The 22,046-nt window shown below is 43.5% G+C and overlaps 1 protein-coding gene across 4 annotated transcripts in view; it reads left to right on the top strand.

The window, feature by feature from the left end:
- Window positions 1-22,046, top strand: part of LTBP2 (latent transforming growth factor beta binding protein 2) — a 1,918,131-nt gene that overhangs the window by 625,865 nt on the left and 1,270,220 nt on the right. For all 4 annotated transcript variants that reach the window (XM_069637635.1, XM_069637634.1, XM_069637633.1 and 1 more), the window contains exon 3: window positions 3,473-3,719. In XM_069637635.1, coding sequence (XP_069493736.1) covers window positions 3,473-3,719 — 247 coding nt within the window. The remainder of the gene's footprint in view (window positions 1-3,472; window positions 3,720-22,046) is intronic.

Below are 22,046 nucleotides of genomic sequence, written 5' to 3'. Positions count from 1 at the left end.
GAGGGAAACTAAAACAGAGGAACGTCTCCTCGAAGGGATAAAGACTGTGAGAAATACCAGTTGGGAGTGAAACAGAGACTCCTTGATGGCACCCCGGGATGGCAGCCAACAACATACAAACTATATGCTTGATACTGTGAACATAGGCAAGGGGCCCTTGCACCGAGTTTATTGCTGGGTCACAAACAGATCGTCGGACTTCCCTGGACAATTAATAACAGGCTCCTATGTACATAAAAAAATTGCATCTCCTTTCCACAATAGTGCTAAGCCATAACAACCTAGCGTCTACCTGTGGCTGATGTGATGAATCTAGTGATATCATCCCTACGATGATCACATGGGCCCCCCCACGCAAGTGGCCACGGAAAGGCAGATACTACTTGATCCTAACCCTGGGGGTGGTATTATACAGGAGGTCTAGTTGTTGGGAGAGAAAGCTTTAAAAGTATAAATGAACATCAGGTGCAAGGACAGAAAGAAGCTGAAGGTGTTGTCATGGAGGCAGCAAGAAGCTGTGTAGAAGACGAGGTAGCTGCTGGGGAAACAAGCCCATACAGAGACTGCGCTGCGGGAAGCAGTTCTGAAGCCAGCCATGCCTTGTGGGAAAGGAGCTCCTGATGCTGTGAACTGCTCTGGTAAGGGAACCACACCGGGGAACACACAGAGCTACCAGAGCTCCATTGAGGGACTTTGCATGCGCAGCAGCAGTCACAGTGGAGCTGGCAGAAGCAGAGAAGGCCCACAAAGAACTGCAGAAGCTGCGGTTGGTCAGAAGGAGACTCCAAGGCATACCGATTAGTTGTCCCGAAGCAGGTGACTCTGGGGTGCTCAGAAGGAGACCGCTAGGTGAAATTAACTATTTTGAATATGGAACAAATTAACTGATGCGAACTGGGTGCAACTCTCCTAATAAGTCATACCAATTATGGGACCATTGCAACCCATCTTGCCAAAGCCAAAGAGGAGTGTTCTTAAGGTAAACTAGGCACAACTCTCCTGATAAGGAATACCAATTAAGGTACCATTGTAACCCGCAGTGCCAAAGCCAAAGAAGATTGATATTCAGGCAAACTGGGTGCAACTCTCCTAAGCAAGGAAACCAATTAGGGGACAATTGTAACTTGCATTACCAAATCAGCAGAAGAGTGATACAAGGGCAAACAGGACACAACTCTCCTAAAAAAGGATGCCAATTGGCAGGCAAGTGTAACCCACATTGCCTATAGCCAAAAGGCAAGAAAGAGAACAATTATCCTTTTTAAGGGATACCACTTTGGGAAGAGATGTAACACACTTTGTTGAAAATCAAGTGACCCTAAAGAGAAGCAGTTTTTGGTTCCAACCTCTCCATGTATGATTTTTTGAGAAGGGTTTTTGGGAACAAGCATTGCCACAAAGTACAATTGTAGTAGTAGGAGTTTTATCCTGGCAGGCGAGTAAACCAAGAAAGGGACCAATTGTAGTAAGTCCTGACAGGCGAGTGGACCAGGAAAGAAGCAGATGATTGAAAGTACTGTAATTGTAGTACCAAGGTGTGATGGGAGAGGAAATGTTTATTCCATCACCCTGTCTTGATGAACTGTTACATTTCAGAAAGTATTTCCTTTGAAGAAGAAATCATTGCAGAAACAGATTATTGAACCATCCTGACTAAAGCGTTTCTTTTGGAGAAAGACATGAGATGTGTTAACAATTGCTTGCTTTTTGAGAAGTGAACATTGGCATTGATTTATGAATTTGTGGTTTGAGATAAGGACTCTTTTGTTTTGCAAAGTAGGAAATCAAGGAACATTGACAGTTGTTTTGTTTTATGAACAATCATTTGGCAAGCAGTTGGAAGAGGGATATTCACTTTGCCAAGTAGAAGGATATTGAATGGGAAATACTTTATATGCCACGCTGAGTGGAAGTTTACTTTTGCACAAAACCATCTTGAAATTGAACTTTGCTATAGAGACTCCTGAATTGGTCCAGGGAAAGAGACATCAACCGTGGTCACAAGGAGTCCTTCTCACAAGCTCTGTGTTTGAACTGATATATTATTTTGTGGGATTTAAGACTGCCGAACTAACCTTGTATAATGTTGTCGCATATTTGAGTGTTTAGGACAGATGCTTTTTGGACATTAGGTCATATTTATTTAGCCTTAGTTTTTTAGGCAGGGACCTTCTGGTTTGGTTAGGGAAAGTTAGGAATTTGTCTTACTCCTTTGTGTTGAATAAAACGGCACTTTGTGAGAAAACTGTACCTTTGTGTCTGTCTGCCATTTTTAACCCTCACATGGACCATCTGATATTGTTGTAGCTGCTCGATGCCCTTCCTCAGCCTTCAACCTTGCCTAACCAGTTTCCCAGTCACACAAAGTTCATCTCACCAGCCCAGGCGCTTAGGCCCTCCACAATCTGTAGCCATGAGAGGATCTGCGGCATACAGCTTGTATATTCACCATATACCCCAATTGTCCCAAACATGTAGCTCTAAAGACCCCATGTATGAATGTCTGTGCATGTATGTTGCATACTACCGAGTCTTCTCACTGTGATTTCCTCATTGCACATCTCCTTACTTGCATGCTCATGTGAAGCTCTTCGTTGCACAACTTCTAGGCACTATGTGGCACATCATACCTGCATTGTTAATAGTCCATCAGCAGTTTTGACATTTATCTTGCTGCGCGCATGCACAGCTATAATGTATCAATTTAAGGACAAAATAACACTAAAATTAACACATATCTCATTCTCAGTAATTATACTAGATACGTGTAAAACTGCAACATTACGGTAACATCACTGTTCCCCCAGTCACCAATATGGCGCACGCAACGTGAACCCCTCTTTCTCACTGGGACCTTCATCGACCACCGCAACAGTAGGGATTAGTATCAGACATTTAGGGCAAGACTAGATTCCTCTTTCTTTGAAGAGAGAATACAACTTGTGAAAATCAAGCCTCCTTGTCTGTCTGTACATTCTGACTTACCAAAGGGCTATTCGAAAACCCCTAAACAAACAGGTGTTTTGGAAGCACTACTGCATTGGCGTTTACACTCCTGAAGAGAATATTTGGTTAATACAGATGTATACATTGGTTGTCTTTTGCCAGCCATAATTCCCACCCTATTCACTTATGGGGCAGATATTTGGCATAAAGGGTGCAAGATATGTGTTATGAATAAAGCCTGTGGTGTTAAATCCGTACAGTATTTGAAAAATACTCCATGAGGTGTTTACCTCAATTCCCATAATCAGTATGGTCAGTTTTTAAATACCATGTGTCTTCACCGTCCCCGCCATACTCATAATGTGTCCCTATGTATGTGCGCCTCTCACTGCAATCAATACGAGGTATGCAGAGTTGCACTGAACAAGCTTGCTCAGTTATGCCTTCATTTTCTCATTCATCATTCATCCAGTGAACATGTGTATACCTTCATTGCTGAATATCTATTCCTTCTCTTGCTTCTCAGCGGTCTGCAACCCGCCCTGCCAGAACAAAGGATCATGCAGCCGGCCCCAGACGTGCGTCTGCCGCTCTGGCTTCCAGGGGTCCCGATGTGAACATGTTGTCCCGGAGCAGGAATATCAGCCTCGGTCCTCTAAACCACAGGCTTCCGCTGTGGGGTCTGCACCGAGGGCAAGTAGGCACAGGAACAGCAGCACCCCCACAGGAGAAGCAAGTGCACGAGCAGCACCGCAACCAGGGCCTCTTAGTGGGTAAGTGGCCACGAAAACTCTCACCTAGTGACTTGAAAGTTGGACTTATTTATTGACTTGTCCCTAGAGCAGTTTGTGTGTGTTTATACTTGTACCAGAATAGTAATATACAAAGGGCTCATGATGTTGTTTCAGAATATCTCCACTCAGAAGCCTCGTTCTAGTGCTTCAAAGTGACTTGACACAAACAGATTCATGCCAAAAAGGCTTGCCTCAAAGGACTCTGTGTTATTTGTTCAACATTGAAATGAAACTACTTATATAGCACTAGTAGGAATGCTACTAGATACAGCAGAAATTGTACTACTGTTGTTACTTAATGTGATGTCAAACTTTATGTGATCACTATTAGTAGCATTGTTACTTGCCCTATAAATACTACTGCTAGTACAACTGCTAGTCCTACTTGTTGCACATTTACTCAAAACAACACTAGTGGGACTGTCAAAACTATTATTACTACTCGTAGTAAAATGAAGCTATTACTGTTAGTACTACTAGAAGTACTATTGCTACAAGTTGTACTAATAGGATGACAGGTACTAATACTGGTAATGTTAGTGGCATCACTAGTACTACCGTTACTTTTGCTAGCACTATAACCAATACTACTATTGGTATGACTACTATTAGCATAACTACTGTTAGTACTACTCCTTTTAATAGCACTATTGCTGCAAGTTCTACTGCTGCTGCTACTACTTACACTACTAAGGGCCTCATCACGAGGTGGGCATTAGCCCTTAAATGTGCCGGTAACAGTGTTGCTGATGCATTTAAGGGTCCGCCCTATCTCAAGTCTGACGTGTTTACCCCCAGCTTAGAGCTGGGGGTAAACATGTCGGAAAAATTCCCATTTTTGGCGAAATTGCTGCTGGTTATATTACTGCACAGTAATTGCGCCGAAAATTCCCCATTGTGTCCAGTGGACCCAATGGGGAATGGGGACTAACAGTTGGTCTGGTGGTAATACCGCTGGACGGGTTGTCGCTAACATTAATAAAGTTGGGCGGTATCCCAGCCGGCATACCGCCCAACTCATGATGAGGCCCTATAACTTTTACTAACACAGCTATTGACTTTAGACATGTCTTTCCCATGTGAGAGTTAATTTCTTTAACTGACCGGAGCCAAGTTGTGCATTTGTTCATTACCCGTCATCTATGCCATCCTCCAGGGATGCATTCACAGCTGCCTTTTGATTTCTGATGTCCTGGCTTCTTCTTATTGAATTGGGATTGTCTTGTAACTCCACCAACTGCATTAATAAAGCAAAGAAAACCCATTATAGGTATAAAAAACATGTGAGAAGCCCTAGGGATGGTGGCCACAAGTTGAGAATGTTAACAGGCAGAGCACTCGCGCTGAATATTTGACAGTTGGGGCTTACCAAACCTTGGCTAGATATCACTTGACCTATTCTTTCTCTGGCACAATGTGATTAGATCCCTTTATAAATATAAATATTTATAGGAAGGGTACCATCGAATGAGGATCATCTGTTCAGTACTCTGACCTCACAGGCTCCCTTCAAGGTAGTATGGTCATCTACATACTGTCACACCAAGGCAGGGCAATCTGGCAGTCGTTCTCTCCTAGGCAGGGCTTCTAGACAGGGCCAGGACAAGGATTTATACCAACTCAGACAAAGTAACATTTTAGTGTCCTCTCCCTTACAATAGGAAAGTATTTCATGTGTGAATGGCTCATATTGTAGCTCCTGGTGTCCCGCTTGTTGGTGGCACCCTAGGCAGCTGCCGGGAATTGGATTATTTTATAATCGGAGATGCTCACAGCCATTCCACATCTTACATACATCTCTCAAACGTCGCCTTGAACGTTCCTCTCACACTCCATCCATTCCGAACCCATCCACCCCACCTGTCACTCTAAAGGGACACCGCATCTCTCTGCACCCTCCTGCACTCTCACTGCACTAACCCTGGGCCCTGGCATGCTCAACCTATCTCTGTGATTTCTGGAGCTGAAACATCGATCCCTCAACTTGAGTCTGTCCCACTGACTGCCCTCCACTGCTACCTTCCACAATTAATCCCCTACAATACACATTCACTGCAATGCTTGAACAAATTAACATTCCTCCGAAAACACATGTGAAGACTAATATCACACATCCAACAATGACAGAAAAATAGAGTACCACATCATCTACTATTTTTGGCGATGTGTTCCTTTTCTAAAGCCTCAGAATAAGTTTCTTGCCACAGATCACAGATCTTGCCAATAAATCCTTTTAACCGCATGTCAGACCTCTATTCATCCGAGCCCAATTTAAAGTCACAAGACCTCCTCAGAGTCGTGTATGTCTGCCCGGAATATCATCCAAGTTGTGATATTCCCACAGCCCCCAAACATGTGAGTGAGATTTCCCTCCACCTTATTACACCTCCAACATGTGCTATACCTGCTCAAACCATGTGTAACCATTTGATTTGGGGTACAGAACTATTAAATATTTGTTCACTATTGAACATACACTAGATCCTGATTACTAGAAGAACCAAGATTGTCTGTATTCCTTTTGTATTTCCATCTCCCATTCCATAGCCCATCACTCGGACCATGTTTCTTCCGTTAATTTCCTTGTTTCTGAATGGAGTATGTTGTACATATAATGAATCCTCTGATCTATGTGATCACTACGACCCCCAGAATTCCGACGGCCGAAAATGCTGAATTTATTTAAAAAAAATTAAACCCACTTTACACCACATACATATGAAGGGGGAGACCCCCTAGAAACCTCTCATACTATTATTATATCCCATACCCCCCCCCATATATATATGTGGTGTAAGGGAGGTCGAAAAAAAGAAAGAAAAGTTGGAATTTCCGGGAGTCGGAATTCTGAGGGCAACATTTTGGGCCATTACCTTAATCCTCACTCTTTCCTATTAGTACTCACATGTTTGGTTGTGAGTATAACATCTACATTTTATTTTACTGATGAAGGGTGGGATTAGCTGTATGAAAAAGGGGTGAGGGTTACTCTAAGGGGAGGTGCGGGGGGTCTCACGCCTCATTTTGCTGTCAAAAAGCAGTAAAAAATGTGATCCACGATCAAAACAATTCAGTGTTCTAACATCGAATCATTCTCCTCAAGTATATCGAGAAGTCTTGAACCTCCCGGGATAAGTCCACAACTCTTTGTGAGTCTCATTGATAATGTCTTGTGAATTCCCCTTAGATCTCTTTTCCTCTTTACTTTGTAACTTACATTTCAATTTTAAAAACCGATAATCACTCAGTTTTCCATTATGCCACTTGTACATAAACTTAGAAATGTGCACTTAAATCCACAAATTCCCCAACATTATTTTACTATTCACCTTTAATTTTTTGTTTCTCTAGAAAGTGCTTGTAGATCATAATTTACTTTGTATGCCCAGTTTCTTCTGTGTCGTCAGCCACATGTCTGTCATGTCTCTAACGCTAAGAACCTGCTTACCTGGTATTCTTTCCTCTCATTATAGTCTCCTTATACGACCGATTCGCTAGGCAGCCTTCACCAATTTCATTCCAGATCACTTTCTCCCTTTGTGATAAGATCTCTGAAAGCTGATTCAGAAAACATGCTTTGAAATGTTTCTCTAGGTTTGGAAAATCAGAACTTCCTTCCTTGCAACACCATTTAGTATATCCTATGAGAAACAAGCCTTACAAGCACTTCCCAAAAAAATAAGTTTCCTATTTCTTTATATAATGGGCTACGTTTTTTTGGAGACCCTGTACCGAATACATCTAAAAATGTATAAAATTCTAGGCAATATAGTCATTTTGATAATAGTAACTTTGCCCAATAATCTAAAATGGAAGCTCAACCATATTTAGAAGTTGGACTTTAGTGTTTCGACTATCTTTTCCAGATTGTGATTTAAATTATTCTTAACCCGTTTCGTTATCGCTTTTCCTAGATATTTAAATCCATCTTTGCACCAAAGACAACGAGCGCAGGTCTTCAGTCTTTTCTAAATTTAATTTGTAATTGGATACATTCCTGTATCTTTCTAATTCATCTAGGAAATGTGGGATGGCTCTATGTAAATCTCTCAGAAGCAGTAGAACATCATTTGCATGTGCCAGAGGTTTACAAGCACCTCCATTAAATGTTATTTATGTTTTTTAATTTGCTACCAAATGTCTGCTTTTCATGTTCCCTCACCCCACTACCTTTATCATCCAGCTCTTCGTACACACATATATTCCTCAGCTCCTTGCCTTTTTCTCTCTATATAGTATTTCTGATCAAAGTGCCAACCCCCTACCAATCCAACCAGCACAAATAATCGATGTTTTTGATGTTGAAGGCATACCTTCTTGCCACTATGTAATATGTATGAGACATGTTATCAACGCGGGATACTGGAGTGCCATTAGCTATTACTCAGTCGACAACAGACTACAATTTGAACACCTGCTGTATCGATTGTGAAAGCGGAAAAACACCAGGAGAAACGTGATTCACCATTAAAGCAGAGGCAGTAGTAGCTGAGAATTCAGAGTAAATTTGTGTGTGATTGAATAAGCTTGTGTGATTTATCAATTTTAACAATGTCTTAAGTGTGCAATCAGAGCATCAGTGGTGTGAATTAGTTTGGCATTCTACATGCACACTTTTTTTTTAATGCTGCAACGCATCAGGTGTTTATTTATTCCTGTGTACACCCAATCAGTGCTCTTAATTACTAGCAAATGTATCTACATCAACCTTCATCAACATATTGTTTTGGAGAATCATCACTCCAGAGGGATTTTGGTAATCATTATTGCATTAAATAATGAGGGTTGAAAGTGCTCCTGAGGACAGGGCTTGGTATAACAGCGTTGCATGTATTATGCCTGGTCCAGCTCTCTCTTGCTGTCTCTCAAACTCTTCCTTCTGCCCTGTTCTCTTCATATATTTCTATCATTCTTGCTCTATTTCACATACATTTTCTGTATCACTCCCACTTACGACCTATCTATGTTCAGCTTTTTTGCTTTTCCCTCAGAGCTTCGGCCCAGGAAAGCACTCACTTATGGTCACTGGTTATCATACTTGCATCTTGTCTTGACTTTTGACTCCTTGTCTTACCATCTGCCCAGATGCTCCTCAGCCTCTGTCCCTAGACAGTCCTACCGTTGGGTACTTATTTGCCAACTCTTCACTATGAAGTTTTTTTTCTGGTATTCATTTGCACACATGACTTAGCACTGCAGTAATGTCTACCAAAAAATCACTTATTTCAAACGTTATGCCTTACTATCTTCAACTTTATCTTACTAAATACTCTCCCTATAGACCACTACATTTCTCTGGAACCAACTCTTTGTGTGTTAAGCATTTAGCTAAACAGAGGGTAGGTGGTCGTTCGCTTTCCTCAGCTGGCTCCATCTTGTGGAACAGCCTCCCCCTTCCTCTGCGCCTTGAGCAAGACTTTCTTAAATTCCAGAAGATCCTCAAGACTTTCCTATTTACCTCCTCCTTCCCTTTTTCCCTCCTCTGCTAATCCCACAGTTGCTGTGATTGGTGTCTAGGGCCCTCATGCATCCTCAAAGCCCCTGACCACCCACATCCATTCACCCCAGCTCCCGCCTACCCTCAGCACTTGCCTTGGCACACCCTCCTCTCTGGAAGTTCGCACTTGCACCTAACATGGTTCCAGGCCGTATAGCACTAAACATTCAAAGCACTTCATCTGTGGCTCACCCATGAGCTCGGACTCCCCAGCACTTACCTCCTCTACCCTCTTCCTTGCTGCACTTGCACGTTCTGAATATTCACTAGGCATAATAGGTTTGTTCTTGTTTCCCTCCACTGCTTTAAATATCGTGTTTGTAATGAGTTTCACCCCCTTGTTCCCTCCCTTCGCCCTGTGGGTGCTTTGAAACAGTATTTTCTTGCTGTATAAGCGCCAAACAAGCAAACAATAAACAAGTAAATACATAAATGCCCACTTCATTCAGCAAAATTGCTTGTGCTAAAATACTCCCTTCCTGCTGCATTACAAGAGGAGACCAGCAAATGTATGTGCTAGGGCCTCGCCTTTGCGACAGTCTTCCTATGCAACCCCGATCCCAGAACTTGCTGATAACTTACCGAAGAAACTTGAAAACATTTATTTTCGTATAACTATTAATTGTTAAATCAGCTTGTAAAAAATTCTCTGACTTGCAGAATTATAACTGTTCCAGCTGCACCCAGATGCTGTGAATTCTGCTCAGTTCATTCTTCATGTTTTTCGTTACACAAATTATTTTGTATTTGTATTTGTTTATTATTTATATCGTGCACCAAACTCTGAGGTAACTGGGTGCTTGAAAAACGTAGAGGATACATGGTGAAATAAGTACATTACAGTCAAGCCAGGAGACAACGAATGGGACCCTAGTTACAGGTGGGTCAGAAAGCGGAGATAAGGTACAATAGCATAAATAAGCAAGAGGCATTGAACAATTGCATAGATAAGCAGTGGTTGGATAGACATAATGGTCACATCTTAGTGAAGAGGCTTGTTGCTCAGCCAATTTTTTATTCTGGTGATTATCAAAATCAAACTATGGGCCTCATTACGAGTCAGGCGTTAAGGGGTTAAGGGCGCCGACCCTTAACGCCTGATTACAAGGTCCCTTAGCGCCATGGTGATTTTAACGCCTGCTTTTTGCAGGCGTTAAAATCCATGGCGCTAAGGGACCATGGTGCTAATTACGCCACCGTAATTTACGGTGGCGTAATTAGCGCCTTCCCCACTCCCATTATGACCTATGGGGCAAAAATGGGAATGGGGAAGGGTAAAATGGGAAATGGGGATTTACCGCCCCACTCACCTTGGAATGGGGCGATAAATCCACCATCCACCATGGTGTAAACATAGTTTACACAATGGTGGTAAGGGTACGACCCAGGCGGTAACTTACCGCCTGGGTCGTAATGAGGCCCTATAAATCTGCTGTGTAGGTAAACTGAAAAAAAATCAAAAAACACAAATTTTCAGACATAGTCAAATGGAAAGGGAAACAAGACTTTCATGATTTAATTATAGTGAATTCAAGTAATCTATTCTGCTAAAGTGAAGAGTATTTGAAGCCAGCTATTCCGTCCTCCTAGATTTGCCAACTATTTGATTGGCTCTTTATTACAGCCTCCTAAATATTTCCTATCCAGGAAGGCTATGTGTGGCCTCTTCAATTTCCTTAAACAAATGACAATGACCCTGAGCCTTCTCTGATATCGAGTGCCCCGCTGTTTGATCTCATTTCATGATACAATAGTGTTATTCACGCTTTATACCCCTAAACATGACTTGACAGTTTTGGAAAAGAGGACATATAGGTGTCTAATATTCCAATTGTACAGTTCCAGTGTGAGTGGGTTGAATCTTGCTACATGCTTAGGATATGGATTACAGGGCATTCTACATGTATACAGTTTGTTCATCCAGCGCCTTGTATGTAATGCATGAAATTAGACTAGACATCTAAGGTCGGCTTCCCAGAACATACTGCCTTCCTTTCAACTGAAATATGTACTTTGCCTGTGGAACTTCCTTCCACTGCTTCTCCGATGTGAACCCAACCTTATGATGTTCAGAAAAGCTTTGCAAACCCACTTGTTCTTGCCCGCATAGTTGCTAATCTTTTTGCTTTCGTCACCATCTTCTAAGGCTCCCTAGGACGTTGAAAAAACATCTGGCATTATAAGCCTGATACAGAAACCAAAATGTAGTTCAACTCAGGCAGTAGTGTAATATAATCGATGCAGAACAAAATATGTATTTACCTGAAACATGGCAGAAGATAGATTCCAATGTGTGTATTTCATCTTTATTTCCCATTCCTCTCCATTATGGGATGCTCTAATTCAGTACTCCTGAAGATGGAGGTCCAAGTGTGGCCCTCATGGCCCCCATACGACTCTCGGCCCAAAGACAGAGAAACGACAGATGCACCTCACTTTTAGGCCCTTCATCGCCATCATCGTTGTATCGCAGATGTGAGAAACGTTACTCTCTCAGCCAGCCATTCAAGCCATACCCAATTAGTGATATGGAGGAGATGGAGATGTCATCAATCGAAGAAGTCGACTGACCGCAAGTCAACAAGTAAATGATGTCATCACCACATAGGTTCCCATAGACACGAAGTACATAGGTATCCACTTACAAAGTTACACAAACATAAATTAGTTTATTACATGTAGACATGAAACACATGCTTATGATTCACGCAGGTAGACAACAAATACACTTTCATATCTCAATACCCTTTGCTAAAGCCAAACCGCAGGACGCCAGATATGTGTATACCTAGCTTGTACATGCTTGATTGCCACTACCATTAAAATCCATAAGGAAAAATATGGAAGCTATAGCCATGCTGAAGTGAATGAGGAAGGGGAGGCCGACATCAAATACATTGAAGGGCTGACAAGAGTTCTGAAGCCAAAGGCAGCAGACACAATGCACCCCCAGCCAAGGACGAGTGGTGACAGAAAGTTCCAATTACCAAGCCAATGAGCCACCTGCAAGAAATTCAGGCTAAAATCCTCATAATTGCAAGCAGGAGAGATCCATTTTATGGTCTCGACACACGTGACCTAGAAGAGCAGGACAATGCCTATTCACTCAAGGTAGACAGAGAGGAGCTGTTCTCATTGAACCAGAGGTGGAAGGATAAATGTGTTGCTCAAGAATTAACAACTGAATGCACTCTCTCATTCTTAGGTGATCAGAGATGGCCACATCAGGGAACACACAGCACCTCTGTGCTCATTCCCATTGCCTTGAAAAGGTACACTCCGCCTGGCAACCTTTCAGGGTCCCAGGGCTGGGAGGACTCCTTATGCTCAATCCAGAGTCACCTTTCACGTGAAGACATAATATGTTGCAGGAGTCAATATTTTTCTCACAAGGCTGCAACTTTGTATTTGCTACAGGTGGAGGTGATCCAAGTAGAACTAACCCTTATAGAATATATATATATATATATATATATATATATATATATATATATATATATATATATATATATATATATATATAGTGTGTGTGTGTGTTTCACCTAAACTGACCAATCTGCATGCCCAAAAGGTTTCGGGGACGGAACTTGGTTTTGTGACGTCACTCCTGAATAAAACTGGGTGACACACGCTCAGAAGACGAGAGCTCTGGAGAATGTATGTTTTTCTAGTGTGATTCCTGTTATTTTGATAGATAATAAAGAAAGTGAACGTTGCCCTATGGATGTGTTTTCTGTTCTTGCGGTGGGGAGTTTTGATGGGCCAGAGGATCTCTCTGCTGGTAATAGGGGTGACTGCTAGAGAGCCCCTGCCGCTCCTTTACACTCCATTTACCCAGTTACCCATTATTCCTTATTGTTTTTCAGCAATTGATCAGGAGTTTGTAAGATTGAGATATTAAGTAATCAAGTTGATAATCTCTTCAAATATTGTAACCCCAACAGCTAGTTTTTCACAATTACATCAAAGAAGAATTTGAGCTGAAGCATTTGAAATGCATAGGTGTGTTAGCCCCCCTGGCACTGCAGCATGCACACTGCTACTCTTGACTGAATTCTTTCCTCTCTCTCCCCCGGACCTCCTAAAAATGCACACCTCCCTCAAACCTACCTCCTACTCTGACAATATCACCATGGCCTCCATTATTAAACAATTGATGGGCCCAGTGCTCAAAGCACTCCTCAGCATCATTAATGCCTCCCTCACTCAAGGGTAATTCCCTGACACTATCATTACTGGTCTCATATGAACTCTTTAGAAAAAAAACAACCATAGGCCCAGACAACCAGGATAATTACCTGCCCATTACGAACCTCTTGTTTATCAGCAAAATCTTTGAAAAATGTGTCGCTACACAGCTACTCACCAGAATCAAACAACTACACCTTCTAAATGACTATCAGTCGGCATTCCGCCCTAAAAGTAGCATTGCAACAACCACTATCCAGGTGGTGGATGATGCCCTCCAAAGCATTGATAAGGCGACTCATGGTCCTCATCCTCCTTGACCTCTCTGCTGCATTTGACACTGCTGACCACTGCATCTTCCTCTCTCTCCTCCCTGACAGGATGGGATTCTTTGCCACTGTCCTGAATTGGTTTACCTCCTACCTCTTGGGCAGACACCAGGCCATCCAAATGAATGTGTTGCATTCCAACCGACTCCCAGCCTGCTATTGACTCCCCGCAGGCTCCATTCTCTCACCAATCATTTTGAACCTTTACATGGAGCTTTTGGGCACACTCCTCAAAGATCCCAATACAGCCATCCACCAATACGTGGGCAATACCCAGTTGCACATGACAGTAAAAAGCCCACAGGACATCATTTGTCTCCGTAATTACCTAGTCATCATATAGTCAGGATGTTGAAGGCCTACCTCAACCTTAACCCCTCCAAGTCCAAATTCATCTTCATCAGCCTCCTGCTAAGCAACAACTTGTCCAGCAATGGCTGAATGATATGTGCCTAGAAGGATGTGATCGGCAACTTTCGGATTCAGCAAAATCGTTTGACTTCATCATAAGCAGCAGCCTGTTCTTCCAGAAAGTAGTGCACAAAAGGACAATCAGCTACTCTGTCCAGCACCGGGGAATTATAATGTAAGACAAGAAAATGTCCAGACAGGAAAGTAATTTAAAGGAGATAAATTCCTGTTGATTATTCAGTTAAGGTAATTTGAGAGTGCTCTAGGCTATATATCTCTTCCTAGTAGTTTGAATCAAAATCTAGGGTATTTCATTTCTAAAATAAGAACACAACTGTGAATTCTTTGATGTTTTTCACCTTGCACATTGCAAATAATTTATTCTGCATTTATTCTTGCAAGGTTGTTACATATATTCATAAAACTTCAACATAAATATTTATAAGACTTTGCATGTGGACCACAAAAATTAAGACAATATTTACCAAAAAATTCCACACAAACATACAAAGAACATGTATCATTATAATTTACATAAGATAAAGAAGCGTGTTCAATGCCTCAGGGAGGAATCCTGTGCAATCATCACATTAATATGAACAAGGCGTGATAGGTTCAAGTACCTCTCTGTCTAGCTAGACATGGCATTTAACAACTACAAACCGGCCGCATGGGCCAACTCATGGGCTCAGGGTTCTTCCAGAAACACATAGCTAGGAAGACCCAAACGGCCTGGCTCCAAATCTCCACCCATCAAACTCTTCATCTTGGTGCAGGACTTCTGCACCATAGTGCAGGCCCTTATGTTTTCATACATCGATGGGGTAACACCCTCCTGATAGGGCTTTCAGCCACTCACTTGGCTGCCCTAAAAGCAGTCCGCCACACCACAGCACTCATGATGGGTGCAGAGAAAATTGAATGAATTACCCTATGCATTGCAAACTAGATTTGCTTCTTCTACTTGTTGAAGAATGCGTGTATCTTCTATAAAACATGCAACAAAACAAGGAGGGTCCTGGGAGTCCCTCTGCTGGACATTAGTCCCGGTTACGAGACCCCCCCTTGTTTCTTGCATAATTTAAGAAACTTTGGGTCTCACCTCAGTTGCTAGGGTAATACAGACGTGGTCCCTTGCTCACTGCTCTTAGAGAGGCACAGCTCCACCCTACTGATGAGCTCCAACCAGACCGAAACACGTGTCTGGGGTTGCTGTTGGTACTCTTGTTCAGAGGAGAATTGCCTAGCATTTCGGTGCTGGACTGCACCAGGGCAGGACAAAGACTGATATGTTTTGGATATTCCTCCTCTGTGAAAGATAGTGAGCTAAAGAATCTGGGTAAGGCTCTCCTGTCCGGCACAGGGACTCCCAGGACCCCCCTTGTTTTTTGCATCTTCTATAAAACAATCATGAGTAGCACACCAGTGTACCTGGTGGCTAAGCTCTACATATCTGATGGCACATGCTCCCAGCGCAGCAGATCGACCAACCCCTCGTACAAAAAGAGAGGACGCACAAATAATCCTTCTCTTGTCACGCACCGCCCTCTGGAACTCGATCCCGGTGTTGGTATAGAATGCCCCCACAAATCTCCAATGTCGCAAATTTGTACAAAAGTGGGTTTTTTAACACAAGAACAAGGACTAATCCCAATGAACGCACAGACTGACAGAAATAACTGACGTACAGAGCACAACTCACAATACTGCACTACTGTTAAAACATCAGCCCAAATGCTGGCTACCCACATCATGTACATGAAATAGTAAAATAAAAAGGAAAATAAATCAAATCAGGGGGTCTAATAATTAATTAAAATCAGAAAAAGATGTTACAGAGAAAACCATCAAATAAATGGCTTACTTCCATAAGTCTCTTTAATTGGGCATTTTCCCAATAGGAAGTCTCACTGAAAATTTGAGAGAAAATAAGGTTATCCGCAATTAGTGCATAGCACTGATCGGAACAAAGTCTGGACATTATGCAACTGTTGTTAAGTAAAATGTTTAATGAGCCATGGGAGTGATGCTTCAAATATCTCTGTATGCCACAGCCTGGAATAAAGGACAGAGTACATATAGTTTATAGTGATTCGTTTATTGAGGTAGGTTTTGCACCTGCCTCCTGTTTAAACCCCACCCCCTCTTCCATTGTCTTCCTCCCTCACCTTTACCTCTTCCATTGCCCACTCACTTCCTTCTGCTTCGCTCTTTCTTTTTTCCCTTCGGAAATCCATTGACAGTTGAGGTTTCGCAGCTTTGCAGTTTATGTTTGGTTCCGCCTACATCTTGTGTTTCTCATCCAACTACTTAGCTTAATTCCTTTCTGACTGACGTTTTGCTTTCATTCCCCCGATCTGACCCTAAGTCCCCATGAGGCACCCCCTTACTCTTTGCATCCGATGCTTTTTCATATCATGATCACTGGTGCCCTGTGTTAATCTGGAGCAGGTCAGGAGGAAAGATGAATGTTTCACATACAAATTCTACCTCTGTTGCACAGTTTATATGCTAAGGCTTCATTGCTTATCATTTGTTTCTCGACGATATTTTTCCCACAACTCATTAAGGGATTGCGATTGTCTCTCCTTCACAGTGGCATCTCCTTTTGCAAAAGTGTTGCCTTTTTTAATATATTGAAACTTTTTTTTCCTGCTTCTTAAGCAGAAAGTAGAAGGTTATTTTCAGTTGTCTCATTACCTTTCCTGACACATTCTTATTGATTCAATCAGTCTTTGATCACTTTCGCTTATTTGCTCTTTATGCAACCTTATTTCATATCTCATATTCTAGATTCCAACATATCTTGTTGCTGATACAATGTAGAAACATTGCCATGTAAACCAGGGGTGTTAGGTCTGGAAAAGATCAGGGACTAAGCTAATGTCGGAACTGGCCGGACTCGGGCTAGCTATAGCCTTTTGGTTGTAGCCCCTGAGCTTCTATCCGGGGCTACAACCATAAGACCCGGGGCTATAGCCCCCTCAGCCCCCCCCTACCCCCCCAGCAACGCCTCTGATGTAAACCTTTGATGCTTTCTCTTCCATTGTATTGATCACTACTTAATTTGCCATCTTTGTTTTCTCCATTACAGGTGATATATCCAACAGAATGTTTTGCAACTATGAATGATGCTAGACAAGAGTCTTGATTTTTCAACTCTCTTTTCAGTGATGGTTCCCCTGCTATTTCTTACTTCTACTTCTACTTCTATCTCTAGTTACTCTAGTTTTCTGCCACCTCTACCCACTTTGTAAAATCCCTTGACTGGTTTAGATGCTCTCTGTTTTAAGCAGCACCAGAAAATGCTGCATGCTTTGTTATGCACTGTTGGCACTGTCTTTTAGACCAGTGAGATCAAGCACAGGACAGACAAAATATGTTCTCCAAACCAAGAGTGATTAGGGACTTTGTACAAATTGAGCCAAAATAATAGACGGGTATGGTTTGAACTAAACTAAAGTAATCAGAATTGTTATTCTCCATGAGGTGGGGAAGTACTTTAGGAAACTATACAGGAAGTGTCTCTTGGGGACTATAAAGTGTGCCAAACTAAATGTTCTTCTAGTTCCCAGTAACTCTGGTTCGCGATATCTCCCTGCAAAATAACACCATATACTGTACATTTGTAGCCTTGGGTTTAGGGTTTCCTGCACCCAGATGGTACCTCTGGATAATCTCTCAGGGTTAAGGGGATCCTGAACCCTTCTTTGATGGAGTCTCTTCCGGGTCTCAGTTCCGGACTGGAGCCTGTTGGCCGACTCTGTATGTGTGGGTTTGAGGGGCAGTATTCCAGCAAGGATTGGAATCACAGAAATAATGGAGGCTGCCCTAGAGTCTTGGCAGGGGTCTTCCTATGCGTCTTGCCACCTCCATCTTTCCCACCTGCTCCAGCCTTTCTCTCCCCTCATTACCTCATCACAAGTCTTGTTCTTAAAAGACTCTGACATAGGGCAACCTCTCTCTCACGCTACCTTCTAAGCTACTCATTCCCCTCCTTCCAGCACTGCACGTTCCTTCCTCCACTAGTCCAAGGTGTTCTCCTGGGTATCTCAGAGTCCACCAATCTCCTCCTCACTCCTGATCTTTCACCTCCCCTCCAATGTAGAGTCCTCCTCCTTAATGCTTTTCCACTCATTCTCTGCATCTCGCTCTACCACTTCTTCCTCTACTTCTTTGAAATTCCACCACTCCACCTCTTCACTTCCTTCTAGCACCTCCTCCTTCACCTCTATGGTGCTTCTCCATTCATCCTTTGCACTTCCCTCTATCATCCTTCTCAATGTTTCCCCACTCCTCTACCCCTTTCAATAACTTTGTTTTACCAACTCTGTAACACGTTCCCCTATCTCTTTCTCCTTTCTTGATCTGATAACTCTTCCCAGCTCTCTGGGTCTTTCTGCTCCAAGCCCCCTAATTCTTTCTTCCTTTCTTCCCCGGCCGTCTTAATCTTTTTTTATTACAGCCTTCTGGGTATTGCTCTCGACTTTCCACTCCTAGCATGCTGAATCCGTGTGATCGCAGCCCTCTATGTAACTCTCTTGCCACTTTTCCAGGCATTTTCTCACCCCAGTCCCCTGGATCTTTCTTTTCCCAACCCGCTGGGTCTCTTAATTCCCCACCTCCAGAGTCTATCTTTTCCCAGCCTCCTGGACCTCATCTGCCCTCCTGTCTCCTTACTTTCTTTCCCTTGTTCTCTTTGCCTCTCCTCAAGCCTAACATTTGCTGCTCTACCCAGGCTCCAGGGCTCTTGGTCAGTCTCCTCTCTCCTTCTCCAGCTACTTCTGTTTCCCTCTCTGGCCAGCTGCAAATAACCTTGTCCTCCTAACCCACACACCTTTCTGGCACAGAACCTACAATAATTCAAAAGGCTTTGATCTCACTGCCTAGACAACTCTGGCCTAAGACAACTCAGGTGTGCAGGCTGGGCATGAGGGATTTAGGATTTGTAGTTTCCTGTTTCTACAAACCTCCAAAAAATGTCAAATATCAAAAAAATGATCAAGACCTATATATCAGACCCGACGTGGCCAATTACTCAGCCGAATCATTCAAATTGTATTTAAAAACAATATAATTTTATTGTTCTATTTCACATGTTAAAAACCACAAAACATATACCTTTTTGATTTAAACACCCAATGAAGTGACCTGCATCTACCCATAAGCACAAAATGAATAATCATACACACCAAAACAGCTAATACATAAGTAAACCTACGCTTACTCTAATAGCGTTTGACATGCACATTTATAAAATCCCCCCAAAACTCTCAGAGCACAAGAAAACAAACAAAGTTAATACAAATACACACCAAAGGAAAATACACATTCAACATCTACATCAAAACGCCCCACTCCAATCAGGGGAAGAAACATTCTAAACAAATGTATTTCTTCACAACACCTGCACCTAACTCCGCCACCTGTCTAAATAATGGCAACGATAATCGGTCTAGGCTTGGATGCACTCGTGGAAATAGGGAGAGCCCCAAACTAGAAAGCGCCCTATGTGAGCAATTGCCCCTGCCCCCACAGGCTCAAGTGGCTGTGAACACAGTGCAAGCTCACACCACTGTTAGCCTTGCAGACCCCCATATGGCGGACAGATGGTGTTCCTAGGGCTAACGTCACTGTTGGAAAGTCACGCAGTGGAACCACTTATGTGCCACCTAACCTTATGGCCAAACCCAGCATGGTGAGAGTGGCCTGCCCGGCGGGGGGTGGGAGGGGGGCAACAATATTTCTACACAAAGGGCCTCATCAGGGGCTTGGCGGGAACCCGGCAGTAATTGCGCTGGGATACCGCCAATGCAAATAGCGCTACCGCTACTTGGTCCGGCATTACTAGCGCTGGATCCTGAGTAGTGGTAAGGCTGTAATTTCCCATTTTTTGGAGAGTCCATGGGAGTCCATGGCGATTTTCGATGCTATTGCCGGCAGTGTCGATAGTGCCGGCAGTAATAGCACCAAAAACAGCCAAAAAAAGGCAGAAAGCTGGAGATGTAGGTCCTCATCAGGAGTCTGGCAGGAATACCACTGGGATACTGCCAGTACAAATAGCGCCGGGTCACGAGTAACGGTTGGGCGGTTATGGCATTGGGGGGCGCTGTTACGACTAATGGTGGTAATTGCACTGGCGGTAATAGCACCAAAAAATGCCAAAGATGGGCAGTAAGTGAGCATTTTTACCTCCAGCTATTTGCTGGAGGTAAAACTCCAATTTACCGCCCAACTCGAGATTGGGCCAGCCATTATATGCAGCAGTAATAATGTTACCGCCGCATTTAAGGGCTACCGCCCAACTCGTGATGTTGCCCTTACCTCCAGCAAAAAGCTGGAGGTAAAACGCCAAAACTTCCGCCCAACTAATGATTGGGGCAAACCTTGAATGCGGCAGAATAAAGTTACTGCCAAATTTACAGGCTACCGCCCAATTCATGATGAGGCTCAAAGTCCCTAAATTAAGCCCAAACCATTACAAAACCAGGGAAGGCCTTACGCATAAATGCACCCATTGGATTTGGGCTGTACGGGGCTGCCTATTTGTAAAACTGGAGGGGATCTTAAGTTTTACCAGGATGCCCCACCAGAAGTGTAGCTCTTGTGGGTCACTCAATCGGTGGTGCTCTTGCTGGCGTCCTGGTTGGCACCTCTCCAGCAGATCTTTTACCTTCCTTTCCAGGGAACCATATTTTCTCCTGCAGCCTGGCTTTTGTTTTTTTATGGCGCCTTGGTGACCTGTGTGTGTAATGTCCAGCACCCTATGTATCAGTGCTGGTGGAATTACTATTCTGGAACATCGCAGTAGGATGTCTTCCTCCCCCACCGACAGTTCTAATCGCACCCTCCACAGGCCTGCCATGAATATCCTGAGTCTTCTGTGAGCCAAGCCTGGGCCCCCGGAGCCAATTTCCATTGGCCCCCCTTTAGTTGATCGACCTCCTCATTCCGGAATGCCTTTGCATTTCCTCAACAATTTGTTCCAGCGACTTATATTTGGGTACATCCATGTGGGTCATTATGTGCACCGGCGATTCTGCTTCCTGGGTCTTGGTGTCCGTCACTGTATCCTGGGGCATGGGGTGTCTTGACATAAATTCCACCAGATTACTGACCCCCAGCTGGAATTGGAGGTTGACCCTATAGTCCTGGAGTTGGAGCATACATCTCTCCAGTCACAGTGGTGGGCACAGCGCTGATCCACTCAGGATGGGGAGCAAAGGCTTGTGGTCTGTCACCACCGTGATGGGTCACCCAAAGATGTATAGGTGGAAGTGTCTGCACTCCCATAGGACTGCTAGTGCCTTCCTCTCTGGCTGCAAGTCTCTTCTCTCTGTTGGGGACAGGGCCTTAATTCTGTACACCATCAGATTACCCCCTCTGCCTGCACCTGCCTGCACTAGTACTGCCCCGAGGCCCACTGGGCTGGCATCGACCAATATCTCTGCCGGGTTTCTGGGGTTGAAGAATGTTAGTGTAGTTTTGACTCCTAGAGCTGCTTCTGTCTTTTCGAACACTCGTTGGATGGCTGCTTTCCACACCCAGTCAACGTCTTTCTTCATGGCTGCCCTCATGGCTATGTGATTGTTGCCAAGTCTGGGACAAATCGGCCACAAAAGTTCACCATCCCTAGGTAGCTGCGCATCTCTGAAGGGTTAGTTGGCAGTTGAAAGCTTTGTATCACAGCGACCGTCTGTGGATCAGTGATATTCCTGCCGCCTCTCTCAGCCATTGGAATAGCGCCATCAGGATGATGAGGTGATCTTTTTTGGTCTTGGAAAAAATCAGTATGTCATTGCTGACATTGCTAACCCCTTGCAGGCCCTCAAGCAGCCATCTAACAGTGTGTTGAAATGCCGGTGCCGCGGTGGACACCCC

This window comes from Ambystoma mexicanum, chromosome 14 (genome assembly GCF_040938575.1).
Source record: "Ambystoma mexicanum isolate Mex_15411 chromosome 14, UKY_AmexF1_1, whole genome shotgun sequence".
NCBI lineage: Eukaryota > Metazoa > Chordata > Amphibia > Caudata > Ambystomatidae > Ambystoma > Ambystoma mexicanum.
Note: the sequence above shows the minus strand (reverse complement) of the source record. Positions and strands in the feature narration are given on the sequence as shown.